At 39.3% G+C, this 19,782-nt stretch overlaps 1 protein-coding gene across 22 annotated transcripts in view; it reads right to left on the bottom strand.

The window, feature by feature from the left end:
- DTNA (dystrobrevin alpha) overlaps positions 1-19,782 on the bottom strand; it is a 431,975-nt gene that overhangs the window by 8,706 nt on the left and 403,487 nt on the right. For 12 of the 22 annotated variants that reach the window (XM_060173679.1, XM_060173682.1, XM_060173692.1 and 9 more), the window contains 5 exons: positions 19,155-19,266; positions 10,652-10,811; positions 6,377-6,466; positions 3,983-4,151; positions 740-872 (listed from right to left, as the gene is read on the bottom strand). In XM_060173679.1, the coding sequence (XP_060029662.1) occupies positions 740-872; positions 3,983-4,151; positions 6,377-6,466; positions 10,652-10,811; positions 19,155-19,266 (664 nt within the window). Of the gene's footprint in view, positions 1-739; positions 873-3,982; positions 4,152-6,376; positions 6,467-10,651; positions 10,812-16,387; positions 17,604-19,154; positions 19,267-19,782 lie in introns of those variants that run through there. The other 10 variants (XM_060173702.1, XM_060173686.1, XM_060173690.1 and 7 more) reach the window with 3 other exon arrangements.

Below are 19,782 nucleotides of genomic sequence, written 5' to 3'. Positions count from 1 at the left end.
AACCAGGCAGATAATCTTGAACTCCTAGAACCCCAACCAAGCACAGGGAAGGAAAATATACAGATAAATAAGACAAAATATACAGATAATAAAAAAGACAGATAGATAAGGCAATAAGACTATCTCAGAGGGGAAGTACATCCTCTTTCATGAGAGCTAATGTAATCCCAGTCACATCTTTATGTGCAGCAAATTCTCAGATGAGTTTATGTCCTGTAGTAAATATGATGGTCTGTCCATTCACATTTTATTGAACAGGGGACTTGCTCCCCCAGTATTTCTTGGTGAGGGTTGTCACTCTGCTACTTAAATGTGATATGATTCTGGCATCAAGAGAAGCTGAAGATAAATGGTTAAAGGGCTGATATTTATGCTACTTCAGTTTCATTGTGCCTACTTGTCTAGTCTTTTAAATTTTCATCTATGAGAAAGACCAGCTTTCTTAAGTCCTAGATGGATATAGACTGTTAGTCACCATGGATCTTTCTGCTTATGTAACAAAGTCTCTCTTTATATATAGATCAGAATTCAGGCAAATACATGGTGATTGACAGCTCTAAGAAGCACTTCTAGTAGGTATTGTCTAGAATCCATGGCTTAAGGAGTAGGATCAGAATATTCAGGAAAGGGTGGATGGAAGGAGAAGACACCAATTTCTATAATAATTCAAAAGACCCAGCCACCAACGGGATGAGGGAGCAGTGGTGTGCTGGATGGTGTGGAGGGTGATTCCTGGTACCTGGTAGGCTTCATCCTGCAGCTTCTGCTTCAGGTATTCCTCCATCTTGAGTTCATTCTCCAGCTGCCGGACTGAGTCATCCTCATAATTCTCCTCTTCTGGCCGCACATAGGGATCCCCATCTTCTGTAACCCTGGGAATAAATAACAGATGGCATTGTGGAGAAAATTATATTTCTTTTATTTATTTTTTCCCTTTTGTTGCCCTCGTTTTTTATTGTTGTTGTAGTTATTATTGTTGTTATTGATGTCATCATTGTTAGATAGGACAGAGAAATGGAGAGAGGAGGGGGAGAGAAAGATAGACACCTGCAGACCTGCTTCACCGCCTGTGAAGCGACTCCCCTGCAGGTAGAGAGCCAGGGGCTCGAACCGGGATCCTTATGCTGTCCTTGTGCTTCACGCCACGTGCGCTTAACCCTCTGTGCTACTGCCTGACTCCTAAGAAAATTATATTGCATTGTTAAAGATTTATTTATTAGTGTGGTGTGCAAGAGAGAGTGAGAGACAGAGACAAAGATATCACAGCACTGTTCATCTCTGGCATCTGGTGGTGTTGAAGTTTGAACCTGGAACCTCTGTGGTCTCAGGCTGGTACACTATTCACTGCACTAAGTCTGATGCACTATCTCTGTGATATCTCCCTGGCTCTTATGGTGAATTGTAAAGTCCAAGCGGAATTCATGTGTTGACTGTAGCTTTGCTGGCGTATTGACTCAGTTCTGCAGTTCACTTCTTTATTTTGATTCACTTCGACTCCATATATTCTTTTACCTAGGAGAAAACCTCCAAGAAAATTTGGTAAAGATGGTTAAGATCAAAGATATTCTTATATGCAATTATTCCAGGGCAACTTGGTGATCACTGGTCATCACGTTTTTCAAAGATTAGTAGAAAAATGTTACTATTTACGTGTTCATCAATAATAAACACAGGGTTGTCTTTTGAGAGGAGATAGTTTTTCCAATCTAGAAATTATCCCTTCCTTCCTTCCTTCCTTCCTTCCTTCCTTCCTTCCTTCCTTCCTTCCTTTCTTCCTCCCTCCCTCCTTCCTCTCTCTCTCCCTCCCTCTCCCTCTTTCTTTTTTCTTTTTTTTTTAAATGGAATTTAAAACACTTTCTATAAGGAAGTGAGCCCCCTAGTGAAATAACAATTAAGGAGTCTTCATAATTTAACCCGCTTTATGTTAGCATGCATGCAGAAAGGTACACATACCCACAAAATTTATTTTTATAGCAAAATCAAGTCTCAGAATCTGAACAGATATATGTCTGGAATGCTAATGCTCTTTAACCCACAGCACTTGACCTTAAAAATTACACTAGCTCTGAATTTAAGAAATCCATTTAAACTGTCCAAACCCACTATGAAACAGATAAATTACAGTGACCTCATTACCTAATGCATGACTCTCTTTCCATTTATTCATGTCCAGATATGACAAATCACTTCTTGGGAGAAACATGAATTCACATGACTGAAATATTCTCAGAGTACACACAGTACCCATTTAGACAGTAAAGGCATAGAAATATGTATTTCATTAGATGAAAAGAGTGATCAAGTACTGAGAAATGTTGTACATTACAAACTGTTGTATTTACTGTCTACTGCAAAACATTAATCCCCCAATAAAGAAATTAAAAAAACGAATGATCAACTAGATGTTTCTTGGTTGGATTTTAAAAGCTATTGTTGATGCTTATTTATATCTGTACAAAATGTCTCAGTTATTTTTAGAGATTTGGGAACAGCCTAAGTAAGTCTGTGATGACCCTATGCCCTGACTCTGGCAGGCAGCCATGTTGGTAACTGGCATTACCAGTGTTCCAGGGAATCAGTCTGAGGTGACATTAGTTATGGAACCTTAGACTCTTCTCCTAGAACCTAGAAGAATTTATGTAGACACTATATAAACGCTTAATTATAAAAAAACTCAAACAGATATGTCTGCACCAGACTAAATTGATGACAATTAATTCACCCAATCAAATGATTCTAAATGATCAGAGGAACGGACATGAAAGCAAACAAAACAGAAACAACAGCAGTGTGCTGCTGCTGAAGACGTTAGAGCAGCTTTGAGTCTTCTGCTCTTCTCACCACTGGCTTTCAAAACAGTGTCTGTTTATAATGCCCCATTATATAGTCTTTTACTCACTGCTTGGATTCAGAGACAAAACATCAGAAAGGTCTCTGGTTAGTGTCTTCCTTGAGTATTGAAAATAGCCACTTTATTTTATTTTATTTTTTGTTGTCACTTGGATTTTTACCACTCAGGGCTTTTTTTTTTTGGATACGAGAGGGAGACATAGAGGGAGAAAGAGAGAGGGGGTAGAAGGGCAGAGAGAGAGGGAGACAGAGAGAGACAGAGAAAGAGAGAGAGAGAGAAGAGGAGAGAGGGAGGGAGAGAGAGAGAGAGAGAGAGAGAGAGAGAGAGAGAGAGAGAACAGTACTGAATTCTCCAGTGTCACAGCTCCTCAATGTGGTATCTCATGGTCTTGAACCTGGGTCACATGCACATGCATGGCAAAGTAGGCAACCTCCCAGGTGATCTATAGACTTGTTTACAATAGTTCTTAATAGACATTAAGTCCTGCTGCCCTTCTGTATGTAGCCTGCCTGCCTGCCTCCCTTACTGCCTGCCTTCCTCCTTCCTCGTCCTCCTCCTCTTCCCCCTCCTTCTTCCTCTCCAGCCATCTCTCTTTCTGTCCAGTTATTCCCTTTTCTGGTCTTTTGATGAACCTTTGTCTATATTTCTCTCTTTTTTTTAAATAATCTTTATTTGAAAGAGACAGCCAGAAATCGGGAGGGAAGGGCGTGATAGAAAGGGAAAGAGACAGACACCTGAAATACTGCTCCACCACTTGCAAAGCTTTGCCCCTGCAAGTGTGGGCTGGAGGCTCGAGCCTGGGTCCTTGTGCCTTGTTACATGTGTGTTCAACCAGGTGCACCACCACCTGTCCCCAGCAGCAGTTTTTGGATATTGTTTTATATTCAACTAGTCCTGGGTGAACCCGGTTTTTAATACACATTGTTTAGTTTAAGTTAGTGATGGTATCTGGAAACTCTGAGGAGGGAAAATCACAGTAGCAAGTTTAAATACAGCATATTTCCACCTCTCCTGGCAGAAAAGGAAACTGCATCATCCTTGACCAAAAATAAACTGAGCAGTCATATTTTCTTATGCTCTCTGTGGATAATTCCATTGTTGAGAAAATAACTTCAAGCAGAAGGTACTCACGCGTCACTGTGCGTGGTGCTCTGGGCAGCTCCACCATGAATGTATCCAGGCTTTCGGGCATGGATTTGTGCTAGAAAAGCCTTTTCAGAGGTTGGTGATGGAACGAGATCTTCAAACTGATTTCTTCCAAATTCAGAATCCACATTACTTTCAGTTTCACTCCCCACCTCTAGTAGTTATCATGGAAGAAACAAAGGAGGACTTGTGGGCTTTTTCATGAGCAGCAAACAAAGGGCTTCACATAAATTAACCTTTGTTAAATGAAACCAGTTAGTGTGTTTTTCTTTTCACAGCATGAATGGATATTAAGAAGAATGACTATAAAATCATGGGGCATACAATACTTTCCCCTTTTGGTCTCAATACTGTTACAAGGAATTTCTATGTTTTAGTAACTGACAATTCCTTAGAACTTTCTTTGTCCTCTCTCCCCTGAGAAGTCTACAATAAAACTGTTGTTATTTTTGCTTAATATTTAATTTAGAAAATCAAACGTAGGGGCTGGGCAGTGGTGCGTCTGATTAAGTGCACATGTACCAAGCTCAAGTACCTGGGTTTGAGCCCCCACTCCCCACCTGCAGGGGGTCCACTACACAAGCAGTGAAGCAAATCTGCAGGTGTCTATCTTTCTCTCCCTCTCTCTATCTCCCCATCCTCTCTCAATTTCTCTTAGTCTTATCTAATTAAAAAAAATTATAAGGAAAATAAAAGGAAAAAATTGGCTGCAGGGAATGGTAGATTTATAGTGCCAGAACCTGGTGGTAATTAAAAAAAAAAAAGAAAGAAAATCAAACCCAAAAATTATGTGCACTTAATATTTCAAAATATGCAGAAACATAAACTAATAGTACTTGAAGCTCTCATAAGAATAAGTTGTTTTAAAATAAATATTTTCTTTTCTAAAAAAAGATTTTTAAACATTTCTTTATGGGGGGATTAATACTTTACAGTCGACAATAAGTACAAAAGTTTGTACATGCATAACATTTCCCAGTTTTCCACATAACAATACAACCCCCACTAGGTCCTCTGCCATGCAGCACGTTCCAGGCACTGAGCCTCCGCCCCACCCCCCTTAGAGTCTTTTACTTTGGTGCAATGCACCAATTCCAGTCCAAGTTCTGCTCAGTGTTAGATTTTACTTATTTATTAATGAGAAAGAAGGGAGGAGAGAGAGGGGAAAAAACAGGCATCACTCTGGTACATGTGCTGCCAGGGATCAAACTCAGGACTTCATACTTGAGAGTCAAACGCTTTATTCACTGTGCCAACTCCTGGACCACAGGATAACAGTTTTAATGAGATTAAACTCTTTTATGGTCTATTTCCACTGACCCATGGACTCAAACTGGTTGGAAGCATGAGAGGGTTGAAAAGGCACTGAGGACCTAGTGCTCTATGATGGAGGAAGATGATTAGTTTGTCTAAGGTGTGGCATACCTACCTAACATTGGGAGATGATGATAAGTGACAACAGTCTTATGAATCATCATTTCCCCAATAAAATGATTAAAAAGAACAATGATTTTCATCATCACTTGTTATGCCACTGTACATAGTCTATAAATCATGATATATCAGTTCTTTCATTTTTATCCTATTTAGCAACATTTTCATTACTTTAGTCCTTACTAGCATAACTTAAGAAGTTTAAATCTAGAATTTATTTGAACAGACACTTTCATTGTTATTTTCCTTACAGTGGCTCTAACATGAACTATGTGATCACTACCCTACCCTATACCAACAGAATGTCATGTATACCTTTTAAAACTTCTAATATTTGGGGAGTCGGGCTGTAGCGCAGCGGGTTAAGCGCAGGTGGCGCAAAGCACAAGGACCGGCATAAGGATCCCGGTCCGAACCCCGGCTCCCCACCTGCAGGGGAGTCGCTTCACAGGCGGTGAAGCAGGTCTGCAGGTGTCTGTCTTTCTCTCCCCCTCTCTGTCTTCTCCTCCTCTCTCCATTTCTCTCTGTCCTATCCAACAACGACAACAACAATAATAACTACAACAATAAAACAACAAGGGCAGCAAAAGGGAATAAATAAATAAAATAAATATTAAAAAAAACTTCTAATATTTGACAAAAGCATATTTAAAATTTTTTTTATCTTTTATTTATTGGATAGAGACAGCCAGAAATCAAGAGGGAAGGGGGTGATACAGAGGGAGAGATAGAGAGACAACTGCAACACTGCTTCACCACTTGAAAAGCATTTCCCCTGCAGGTGGGGACTGGGGGCTCGAACCTGGGTCCCTATGTACTATTACATGTGCACTCAACCAGGTGAGCCACCACCCAGCCTCCCAAAAGCAGATCTTTTACAGAGGTTCTAACATAGATACATTCCTGTGCAGTGAGTGGGCAAACGGAAAGTAACCAGTAACTTACCTGAATTTAGCTCTTTGACGAGAGAGGACATAGTGTTGGTGATAGAATCTGCTGCCACTAGTAAGTCATTTCTTAAATTTCTTCTGGAGCCTTATGTGAAGAAGAAACAATAATACAAACTTAGTTCCCCCTTCAAATTATTATTTCTATTGATAATATATATTTTTAAAACATTTTCTTTTTCTTAATTGTTTTTATTTGTCTTTATTTATTTTTTGGATAGAGATAGTCAGGGATCGAGAGGGGAGGGGGGTGACAGAAAGGTAGAAAGACAGAGAGACACTTGCAGACCTGCTTCACCACTCACGAAATGTCCCCCCTGCAGGTGAAGATTGGGAGCTTGAACTCTGGTCCTTACACACTGTAACATGCGTACTCAACCAGGTGCACCATTACCCAGCTCCTCTATTGATATCTTCAAGCAAGAAATCTTCCAAGATATTTCTTTTTCAGATGTGCTTTGGCTCACTTCATGGAAAGAATATATTGTGCCCATGGCTGTGGCCTCATGTGTAAGAAGGTGAAGCTACAGGAGAGGGTTCTTGTCCTGTATTGTCCACATTAGGACGATTTTGAAAGCGAAGTAGAATTAAGAAGACTGAGTAACCCAGTACAAACTGAGAAGGTGTCAGGATAACAATATGTACAGCCACCCTTAAGAATAACCCGTATGGTGAAAAGCCTGCCCCTCACTCCTGACACCGCCCCACCAAAAAAAAAAAAAAGTTCCTTTCTGGCAGCTAAGAACATGAGATGGAATTCTCCACCACCAAGAACTCTATCTCCCATCAGGGCACCAGGAACACCTCCTCCCAGGCTTTCTGGCAGAATAAAAGCCTATCTGGCAGGGAAAAATGTAATCATAGAGCATCTGACCTTCATCCTGCTGTACCTCATCCTCTTTCATTGAAGCCCTATGTTTTTCTTTTTTTAAAAAATTATCTTATTGTCTATTCATTTAAAATTAATTATTATCATTATTATTTGCCTCCAGGGTTACAGAATCCACTGCTTCTGTGGCCATTTTTCCATTTTTTCCCCCCTTTGGATAAGACAGAGAGAAATTGAGAGAGGAAGGGAAGACAGAGAGGGAGAGAGAAACATAGACACCTGCAGACCTGTTTCACCACTTGGGAAGCAACTCCCCCTGCAGGTGGGGAACCAGAGGCTCATACAGAGATCATTGAGTAGGTCCTTGCACTTTGCATTATGTGCTCTTAACCAGGTGTGCCACCACCTGGATCGCTTATCTTTATTTATTTATTGGATGGAGACAGCCAGAAATTGAGAGGGAAGGGGGAGTTAGAGAGGGAGAGAGACAGAGAGACACCTACAGTATTACTTCACTGCTTACAACGCTATCCCCCTGCAGATGGGGACTGGGGGCTCGAACCCAGGTCCTTGTGCATTGGAATATGTGTGTTCAAGCAAGTGTGCCACCACCCACCACCCAGTCATTTTTTAAATAGTTGTATTTATTTATTATTGGATAGAAAGAGAAATTGAGAGGGGAAGGGAAGATAGAGAGGGACATTTGCAGCCCTGCTTCACCACTCATGAAGTTTTCCCCCTGTAAGTGGGGACCAGAGATTTGAACCTGGGCCCTTGGGTACTGTAATGTGAGTGCTTAACCAGGTGTGCCACCACTTGGCCTCTGAAGCCCCATGCTTCTACCTTTGGTTCTAGCTCAGGACAGACACCTGCATTAAGCCTCCTTGTCTTTGGAATCCACATATCTATATAGATTCTCCTTGTTCAACATAATTAAACCTGTTATTTTCTCTTACTACTCTGTGTGATGCTAGTGGATTATTGAGCAGCCTGAGAAGAAATCATATGGGTTGGAGAAGATATTCTTCTCTCCTGGAAAGCACCACTTGGGAATGGGAAACTGGCCTAAAGCTCCAGCTCTTGCTGCTAAGACATACACAGATCCATGTCTGCTTCTTTAACAAGAACTTAGAACATGTGGTAGAAAAACATTCTATTTCAGGCATCCTAAAGGATAAATGTGTATCTGTTAATTGCTTGGGAGTGGAGCAAAGAGGAAATAAGAAAGACAGTTAATTATCATAGTACCTTCAGGGAAAAGGCCATGATATTTCAAATATTTAATTTCAAATCTTGAACTTGCATAGTCTGAGCTCCTTCTGTTAAGAAGTGCCTACAGACTGCATTTAACTTTGCCATCTTCCTGATGAAAGTCATACTAAATAAGTAACATAACAAATGCATGCAAATTAGGTGGGAGTAGATAGCATAATGGTAATTCAAAGAGACTCTCATGCCTGAAGCTCTGAAGTCCCACATTCAATCCCTTATGCCATCATAAGCAAGAACTGAGCAGTGCTCTGGTAAAAAAATAAAAATAAAATAAAATAAAAGTTAAAAAAATAAATACATGCAAAGTAAAAAATCAAATTGGCTAGAACATTAATTATAACAGAAAGTTGATTTTGATTTAAAAAACTGTTTATCTAAAATGAAAAGATCATTTTGTTTTTAAAAGTAAAACAGGTTATTTTGAAACAACAACAACTAAAAAACCCCACTAATATGGATCTTCCCTTTTCCCTCATAGCAAAATAGAGACTACATCCTTCTCAGGGGCCAGGTGGTGGTGCACCTGGTTGAGCATATATGTTACAGTGTGCAAGGACCCTGTTTCAAGCGTGCAGGGGGAAAGCTTTGTGAGTGGTGAAGCAGGGCTACAGGTGTCTCTGTCTCTCTCCCTCTCTATTACCCCCTTCCCTCTTGACTTCTGGCTGCCACTATCCATTAAATAAAAAAGATAATAAAAAATTTAAAAATGAGAATACATCCTTCTCTTTCCTTGAAATGTGTTAACATCATATCTTCCATATGCAATAGATAATCTACTTTCTTAGGCAGTAGCTATCTCTAGATACTACTGACATTTAAGTTATTTTTTTTTACCTTTTTTAAGATCTGCATTGCCACACTTACTATTATTATTGCTTTGTTTGTGCATGTGTGTGTGTATGTGTGTAGTTGATGTATCACTGCTCCAATCCACTTTCCTCACTCAGATACACACACACACACACACACACACACACATATATATATATAGAGAGAGAGAGGCTATAGCTCTGAAGCTTAAAATGTTGCCAGAACATCTATGGTGATGACTGGGTTTGAACCTTGGTCACAGTTTGGCAATGCAGGGATCATACCCGATAAGCTAGCTCTCTGGTCCAAGTTTATATATGTTTATAACATATATTCATAAAAAAGCAAACATTGATGGAGATTAACTGTTAGTGTGTACTTATAGAAATGACAGTCTGCAGGAGCGCTTTTTTTCCTATCAAAATTTCTGTAAGTTTAAAAAGTGATAGCAGGAAAAAGTCTTTCAAAGTGCGAAGATGATTCTGAAGGTATAGCCATTTGCTTTGAAATAGTGCTGACAGTGTGTAAAGGGAAGAGGTAGGTTGGCAGGCTTGGGAGTTTGCCGTTTGCCAACGTCTGGCACCCTTCACCTCTTATCAGTTATGGAAACTTCACTTCATGGTACCTAATGCAGAAGCAGTGATTCATCTCCTGAGGTCATCTGTGAAATGAATGTCTTCGGTCACTTCAGGGCTAAATAACTCCTTTTCTTTTCCTTTCCCCCCCCCCCCATCCAGGCTTATCACTGGGGCTCGGTGCCAACACTACGAATCCACTGCTCCTGGTGCCCATTCCCCCCACCCTTTTCTATTTTATTTGATAGGACAGAAAGAAATTGAGAGGGAAGGAGGAGATAGACAGGGAGAGAGAGACCTGCAAACCTGTGTCCCTGCTCGTGAAGCATCTCTGCTGCAGATAGGGGTTGGGTGCTTGAGCCTGGGTCTTGAGCATATTTGCTTAACCGGGTATGCTACCATCCGGCCCCCAAGAGTGGGAATTCCTTATTCTCAATTTTGAGTTTATTTTAAGGTAAGAAAAAGAAAAGAAATATTCATTTTAGAAGTTGGAGAGAGATGACTTTCATAGTTTTCTAGAATATTAGAGGAAAGACATCCTTCTCTTAATGAGCCGGGACAGATATAAATTGGGGTAGAGTAACAGTAGGAAATGAGAGGATGAGATGAAGAACTTCCTCACAGAGGTCGGAACCCTCCTCTTTGTAAGTTACTCCACAGGTGGCCACACAAGCTCAGGAACATTCTAGAATACTCCTGGCGTGACTCTGGTGACTGGTCATATCTCAATAGACCTTGAAAACTTGTCATGTAATCACAGAGAGCAACAAAAAATAAGAGCACTTACTTTGGGCAAAGGCCTCTTGCACATCTCCCCCGACCCCCGTGAGAGAATCCTGAGGCGTGTGAGTAGGGGTAGAGCAGGTGGACGCAGAGCGCACGGGCATGGGGATGGGCCTGCTGATGGTGTGGCTGGGGGAGGAGCGAGGAGAACCTGCCCCCTGAGTCTGGAGAGACAACGCAAGTCATTAATTTGTTTCCCGTGAACTTGTCAAATGCTACCCCCCCAGGCCTCAGCCAAATGTCAAAAACTCTGACCATGAAATTCCAAGCAGAAATTGAAATGGTAACCCTAGGCCTGAGTTTCAAGGGCAGTTAATTCAGAACTTCATAAAACATACAGTCTGAAATTTTGGTTGTTTGCTGAAAGTTATAAATATTAGTACAGCAGTCCTTAATAGTATCTGAGAAGTGGCCTCGTGTAATAAAGATACTAGTGAAGCAGTGAAAAATCACAAGATGTTTATATTTCCTCCCTGAAATAAGTTATATGTTGAATAAAAAGGAACTATGGAGAAATTTTTAAATACAAGCTTTGTGACTACTTGGGATGGACATGCTTTCTGTACTTCCTAAAGTTTTAACCTGTTTGCCCTAATATCCTATTCTGAGGGTAGTTTATAGTCCAAATTATGCCATGAAATAATAGGCACATTAAGTCTCAAATTAAGATTTAGATGAGGTGGAAATTGCTTACTCTCCATTTCATAGCAGAAGTGGGCTTTATCAGATCATTCTGATCATGGGATTCAAACAGGGAAAAGAAATCTGATATCTAGTCTGTGGTTACTGTTTCCAGAAGGAAATATCTCTCACCTGTGCAATAGCACTGTTCTGGTAGAATAGTAAGAGTAGTAGAATTTGAAAAAGGAGTAACGAGAAAAGAAGGGAATAGTTGAAAAACATTTATCTTTGTGTCCTTGGCACAGAACCATTTGGAGTCTTTCACAGTTCTGTCTCTGACAATGAGGTTTTACTGTTAAAAGATTCTCTGTTTTAATAATTAGTTTACAAAACCAGTCAGTCACACACGAGTAAAAAAAAATGCAATGAATTTCTCAATGAATACACAACAAATTAGGTGTCCACTTAATTTCCATTTCAATCTGTTGGGTCAGACCAGGGAGAGTTTAGACTCTTCCCAAGAAAGGCCTAGAAATTCATCATCAACCCATTCAAAGCTTAGACATGCACAATGAGAGCAACACCCTGGAATATTTGATTTAGGTATTCTCTGTGGGTTCAGTTTCTTGGAGTTAAGGCACATAACACCAGCTATAAAAATGCCATGCAGTTAACTACCCAGGGCTCAGCAACACACAAAAACATCAAATTATAAATTAAGAAAAGACTCAGAATTGAAAACAAAGGAAAACGGAACAGAGCACAGGCAGTAACTCATGTGATACTCAGTGGGCTGAGGATTCCACACTTTCACTCACAACAGTACCTTGTAATGGTTTGTCCTGGCCCACAGAAGAGAACTTTGCATGTCTGTCAGACGCTTTGCAGTCTCCTTGCCCCATCCTACTCAAGGAAGGGTCTGCTTTCCCCCAACAAACATTGGCAGCTCAGTCTCATTACCAAGAAATTTGTGCTTCTGAGCTGCCATGACATCCATCCCCCCACCCCAGCTGCCTAGTTCCCATGACCATCATGAATGATTTCACATTGGAGTGGTGCTTTGCCTTATGTGAGGACTTCTCATTTACACGTCACTGATTTTCCCTCACGACCCACTGAAGTAGGTATCGTTACTTTAACTGTGCACTTGTGAATGCCAGTGCTCAGACAGGTGAAAAGAATTTCTCAGAACATGAAGCCAGACTGGTTGGGTGATGTCTGAAGCCACCTTTGTTATGCCCTGGACTGTAGGGAACTTGATGGTCTATGACAAGTGACAGATGTTGGTCAGGGCTCTGAGGGCTGCCTCCCTTGGCCAACCTCTCTTGTGAATCACTTTAAGGCAGGACCCTTTGCCATTTCTTATCTGCCCCTTTACTAAGGATGTAGCCATAGCAAGCCTGAGGGACTGGAGGTAAGAAGTTGAATGGGCTTCTGCTGCAAGGACCATCTCTGGTCTTCCTTTTTGTTCTGCACTTATAGAGTCACTCAAAATTGTCAGTTGTCTCTTAACATGGGGGTTGAGATATCATTAAGTTTTATTTTCACATTTCTTTAACAAAATGGTAGTTTCTGGCCTAATCATAAAGCATGGTTGTCTGCTAACAAATTTAGAAAAGTTAGAGTGAGTGAATAGTATCTGTGAAAATCCTTTTCTTTAAATTACTTGATGATTAATGGAGCAAAAACTTAAGGGACAATGGTCAATGCAGATCAATATATGGATCTAAAATTCCTGAGAAGAGATTTGATTTATGGGAAAAGGGACATATACATCATACTTATTTTAAAATAACTCTCTTCCTAGAGACTAAATGAAAAATTTATTTCTATACTCCATTCTATGAGTCCATTCAACTTGATGTTGTATCAGTTTTTGGAAAAGTATGACAAGATCTATAAATTTTCTGTTTCTGTGGTCCGGGAGGTGGTGCAGTGGTAAAGCTTTGGGCTCTCAAGCATGAGGTCCCGAGTTTGATCCCTGGCAGCACATGTGCCAGAGTGATAGCTGGTTCTTTCTCTCTCCTCCTAGCTTTCTCATAAATAAATAAAAATTTAAAAAAAATTTTGTTTCTTCCACGAAGTATATTGTTTTCCACTCAGCATCAAAGAGGAGGAATGAAGGGGAAAGATAGGATGTTTAACTGTTGAATCAACATGCTGTGGAAATGCCACAAGACAGGAGGGCGTGGCATTAGGCAGCCCCTCCCACTGCTTTTACTTCGGCATGTTTTTATTTAGCAGCCTGGAAAGGTGCTGTGAACCAGTGTTTGATAATATGCAACTCTCATTTTAGTCTTCTCTGAACATATATTCACAGGCTATCCTCGTACTGACATATATTTATTTATTTATTTATTGCCTCAAGGGTTATAACTGAAATTTGGTGCTAGCACTGCTCCTACGAATCCATTTTTTCCATTTTATTGAATAGGTCAGAGAGAAATTGAGTGGGGAGGGAGTGGTAGAGAGGGAGAGAGACAAAGAAACACCCACAGACTGCTTCCCCCTGGAGGTGGGAGAAAAGAAGATTCTAAACCTGTATAGTATCATGAGCACGTGAGGATAATCTAGGGATGGTAGGGAGGCAGTGGTTGAAGCACCAGGCTTGCTATTGTGAAGACTGGGAAGGGAGGGAACCCATAATAGTCGGAACCAGGTTGGGGTCTCCAATCAAGCATATGCTGGTAAAATCAGTCATTACATTTTTTTTTTTCCCTTCTCTTTACCAGAGCACTGATCACTCCTGGCTTATGGTGGTGCAGGGGATTGAACCTGGGACTTCAGAGCCCCAGGTATAACAATCTGTTTGCACAACCATTATGCTATCTACCCCCTAAAATCAGTCATTTCTGACCTGTTCATGTTTGATATTGTGTTTGGAAGGATAGGAAGTGCGTGGTTATGATTTCCCGAGTTATTTGGGTCATTCAGATAAAAAAAGGTGAGAATGGGTGCAGGACATAAAATTTGGAATGATGTTTGTTTTCTTTATCCTGGTTGAGATAATTATCCATAAGTATGTATGTGTAAAATATGGACCAAGTTATAAAGGTTTACACATACCCACATGCATGTATATATATGTATATATATGCATAATTATGCCTGACATGTAAATAGAATTTTTCAAAGTACTTTCAAACCCATAAATCTTTTAAAAATCTAGACAATGACTCTGTGCATCATGAATGAGTCAGTATGTTTGAAATGAATTACCAAGAAGGTACCTGACTTACTCAAGATCTTAAAACAACTGTTAGTCAAGAACTGGGACTATTACATTTCAGGTCTAATGACAGTAATATTCCCAAGAAAATTTGTATTGGCAACTTCATATATGAACTCAAAGGTAGGTTTCTTGGTTACAGACTGGGGCAGGGACATTTTATTCTTCTGTCAGGGACCATTTGAATATTTATACCAGCATCCACAGGCCGTCCACAATGAGCAACCTAGAAATTACCACTTACTGTTGTTATGAGAAAAGCCAGAGTTGCCTTGGCGGGGCCAGACCTATTGTGAACTGGACATTTCCCACCCCTGTTGTAGACTATGACATAGTATTCAGAACTGAAAATATACCAGTAGCTCTGGAGCATACCATCAGTTCATTTGTACCCCAATTCTTTTCACTATAAATATTTTCATGAGTGTTCTTTTTTTTTTTTTTTTACAGTCCCATCAATAAATCTTAAAAATACACAAGTAAGAAAGGTTAGGATGAATTTGATTCAAGTTTTATAAAAAAAATTTATTGCTTGAGATATCATAATCATCATATTATATTACAGGCACTACTTAAAAAATATTCATGTTCTCTCTTCAGGGAATAAATTCATGCATTATCTCTAACAAGAAACGGTGTAAGTAGGAATTATCTATACCAGTATAATAAAATACATTGAACCACACAGACATATGATAAAGCAAATAGAGGTTATTAATCAAGCAGTTTGTTGTGTGGGGTATCTTAAATCCGATTTTACAGAGAAAATGTCTCCACAGGGGAAAGGTTTGCAAATATAAACAGAATTTAGAAGCAGATGTGGACTAAAACCTCTAAATTCTCTCCTAAGATCATGTTATGCCACAAGGAGTCAATATATTTGGTTGACATTTGTTTATTTCCTTGTGGAACTTCCGCTACAGAGTTGGGGCATATGGGATTCTGTCTTTAATTCTGATTGAAGGTCAGTCTGAAACTAAGTCACATGAAGTCTACTCCTGTTTTTTGTCCAGTTTATCATTCATCACTCTTCCTATAAAATACTGAGTAAAAAAATTTTTTTTTCATATTATATGCCAAGAAAAATGTGGTTCCCTTACAGCTAGTATTTTTGTTCTGATAAAATTATTGAGTTGGTTTCTCTTTTCTTGCCTCAGTGCCAGAAAGCTCAAAGTATGACTCTAAATTCTTTATGATCAACTAATTTTCATTTTCTTTCCTTTGGTTTCTCTATTTCTACATTTTATGAAGTAATTGTTTTGATCTTTAGTTGGAAGCTGCCTTAGATACTTGGTTATAAACACAACCAAATAAACAGACTACTAACACTCTGCTGACATCTAGCTGTTACCACTCAGCCCTCATGAATCTACACAGCAGTACCCCAGGCAGGAGGACTTTCCAGAACACAGCAATTGCTGAAGTTCAGTAGTAGGTGCTGGAAGGAAAGGACAACTGGAGTAGTGATCTTATGGACATGGCCATCATTTGGTTCTAAGTATATGTTGGTTTAGGAACTTCTTTCCAGGTTGTGTTGTTAGAGAAATGGTAGAGAAGGGGTGCCCTGGGGGAAATAGCTACACAAGATCGACTTGCTACAAGATGGTTACCCTTAACTTCACTAGAACAATCCCATTTGCATGTTACTTCCTTTTCATATGCAGATATTAAGTTAGATACAGAACAGAAAAGAGGCTGTTTGCAAAGAGAAGCACCATAGCAAGGTGTTTTCCTCTGATCCATGATCTAAGTGTGTTGGAAGTAGTACAACAGCATAACCCATACATGCTGGTATGAACTTTTATCTATAAATGTGTACCTTTCACCCAGGGGCACTGTGTCTCAATAAATTTGATCTTAGTAAAGTAACTTTGTTCACAAAATACAAAATACTGCAATACATTGTCTTTATTGTCTGATATTACAGATAGATTTTTACACTTTCCTTTTTTACAGACCATGGGAATGAAGGGTAAAAAAAAAAATGTGTCCAGCATTTGGCAAACATTCTTTGTTACACACAAACACACACAATGAATAATAGGAAAGAGAATACAGAAGAATTAAAAGATATGGTGAAATTGGACAGGCAGAGTTTCTAATTGTTCCATGAAAATAATGTGAAATCTTTTGATAATACTAGCAAGTGGGATATATTATCATACATAATTCGGTACATGCACTTGGAATTAAAGCTGCTTTTGTTTAGCTTCTATTTTATTATGATATATATGTATATATATACATATACATGCATATATATGTATATGTATATATTTTTTAGTATGCTGCTCCCTCTGCTGGATTCTGAACCTGACCACAGGGTTACAGGGCTTCAGTTTAGACTATAGTTAGCAGGTCACAATGCCCCCTAGTTTCAGAGAAGTATATTAGGACTTTGTGAACTCCCAGAGCAGAAAGATTCTTGGTGGTAAGAGAAAGGCAGGAATTCTTCTGGGGAAGAACCAAACAATGAGAACTGAATATAGTTACTGAGTACAGTCTCTCTTGACATTGAGCATATTTTGGATGAGCAGTGGGGAACAGGGCTTAATAAGTATACCATAAGAAATAAGTCATTGGTTGATTTCTATAAAGTAGAGCCTCCAGGCCTTTGCAGGACAATGGAAATCAAATATTCACAGCAGGAGAGGCTGCAAAGGCTAATTTCTGAGTGCTGTTGGTTTTGCTCATGTAATTCTAGGGATGTGGTAGGTGTTCTATGAAGAGAATGGGTTGACCAACAGCTTAGAAAGGCATGAGATTGGCTTGAGAGCTTGACCCCCCACAAAGGTAAAAAGCCTTCAACAAATTACAATATGTTTTCTCTTCTAAATGATCTTCTTCTTCTTTTGATGCTGACAGTAGCAATAGTTGTAAAAATTCTAAATTTCATGTAGTTTAATTCAAGCACTACATTGAAAAGGAAGCAAATTAGTATGATATAGATTTTATAGATTTTTTTTTTTCTCTTTCCAAAACCGAAGCATGAACATACATTAGAGGCAAAAGCAATGAGAAAAAACGGCAGGATGGCAGGCCCCTCCACTGTTAGTTAAGACCTGCAGTAGGGAACATAACTTACTCCCTGCTTGAGTTCTTCTTCCTACAGAAAGATTGAATCAATAATAGTTAGATTACCCAGGGTTCCAGTAAGAGCATGTACACAGAGTGAAGGGATGCGAGGTGGGGAAACATCAACATGGTTTTGATGGCAGGCTCAGACTCTTCTGCCTCAGTGACTAGTTCCAAGTCTATTTAGATATTTAAGATTACAGACCCACCTCTTTCCTCTATGTGCCTAAACATCTTCCAGCAAGATCTATTTCTCTATCTTGGTATCTGTGCCCCTACTGATACAACAGATTGTGCTTAGTTAGGCTAGGTTGATGCCAAGAGTTTGGGTAGTAAGTAGAGTCTTAGTCCACCACTTGGTGACAGGGAACTATAGCAGTATAAGCAGAGGTCATTTTCAAAGCTTGCTATCTTTCAGTGAAGGCTTTCCTCATTTGATGTATTTGGAAAGGAAAACAAAGAATTTTTTTATTTTCTGGATCACCAAATAAGATGGAAACCCAGAAACACCAAGAGCTCATTTACTTTCAAGTTCTATCTTCATGTATATAATGAAAAAAAACTGAAGTCTATACTTTACATGTTCATAGAACATTCCCAACACTGACAGCAGGAAAGTGGATAAGGAATTAAACAGTAAGTAAAGAAAGTAAAAGTGTTGTATTTACAGTAATGCCTGAACACAATGGGTTGTAACAAATATTTACTAAATTAAGTAAAGAAAGAAAGGAAGAAAATAAGGGGAGGAGGGAAAGACAGAAAACGAAAGAAAGAACAGAAGAAAGAAAGAAAGAAATATAGACTATAGAAGCAATAAACAATGTGTGTCAAGGATGTGGGGGATCCATGGACTGAAAGCCAGGACATCTTGTCTCACAACTGAGCTGCCCTCAGGGACTTTGGCTTCCTCATTCTATCAGAACTGTCAGTTTCTGCCTTTGGCACATTGCACATTCATGTGCATTCACTGTAGGCGGCATGGCCACATGACACCGGCATTTCCACTTGGCTGACTCTCAATGTGTAGTACTAATGAGTCCACCTCTGACTTGAAGCAAAATTTAGTGTACCATTGAATGGAATGAAGATTTATTAAAGGGAGAAAACTACTTCCTATTAAGATGAATAGATTGCAACAGTCTGCAGGGGACATCTATAGATCATCTTAGTGAACATGCTCAGCACAGGAAAGTAAGAGTTTCCCACTTATGTTTTCATTAGAGGCTCTTAAATATTATTGCTGACATACTCACACAGGTGAGGCAAAATAACTGACTGAAATGACCAGTGTTATTCTTCTTAATAATACTGTAATCATCAAAACTTATTTAATAGTTGTAATCTTAATTCTCTGAATTAGGTATTAGCATCTACTCAAAACACATTTGGTGTGAAATTCCATAGCAACTGGAAAAACCATTGTATCTCATATGACATTTTTCTTTTCTTTCTTTCTCCCTCCCTTCCTTTATTTCTTTCTCTCTTCTATTCTCTCTCTCTCTCTCTCTCTCTCTCTCTCTCTTTCTCTTTCACAAATGCCATAGTCACAGATCTAGGAAAATTTTTATTTGAAATGTGTTACCTTTAGTAGCTTCATGAGCCCCTCTAGCTGGACCATTAGTTCTCTCCGGCTCTCCTGGAGAGCAGACATTCTCTGTTCCAGCTCATCCTTGCGTTGTCTAAGAGAGAAGCACCTGCTATTAGCAACATTAATCAAGTCACTGAGCTAACCACATTTCAAATTCTGTGTGACATAAGAACTAGCAGAAAGAGGGGGCATCTGTGGGTCTTTGACATGGCTATCAGGCAGGGAAATGTCAAATGAATCAACAATTAGAGCCTGAAGTTCATATTTATTTTTTAAAAGTCATATTACAACAGAATTAAAACTCTTTTAGACACTCCTCCCCTTCTACCTTGAATTAGTCATTGAATAAGGTCTTTCCCAGAGTGTTTGGTATATATACCATAGACTGTGCTGTACCTTTAGGTCCCCTTAAGATAACAATCAAGCAAACCAAACTATTATTGAAAAAGGCCAGATCTACAGATCTTCCCAACTTCCAAACTCTTTTTATACATCTAACAGGAAATAGATTATATCAGAATTTGGAAAAGAGATATAGAAAAGTGCATTTTCATCTCTTCCATGTTTAGTATGCATTGTGGTGCTTTTCTGAGGTGAAATATCAGTAATACCTATAATTATA

The sequence above is a fragment of the Erinaceus europaeus genome, chromosome 15 (genome assembly GCF_950295315.1).
Source record: "Erinaceus europaeus chromosome 15, mEriEur2.1, whole genome shotgun sequence".
NCBI classification, from domain to species: domain Eukaryota; kingdom Metazoa; phylum Chordata; class Mammalia; order Eulipotyphla; family Erinaceidae; genus Erinaceus; species Erinaceus europaeus.
This window is presented reverse-complemented; position numbering and strand designations above follow the sequence as displayed.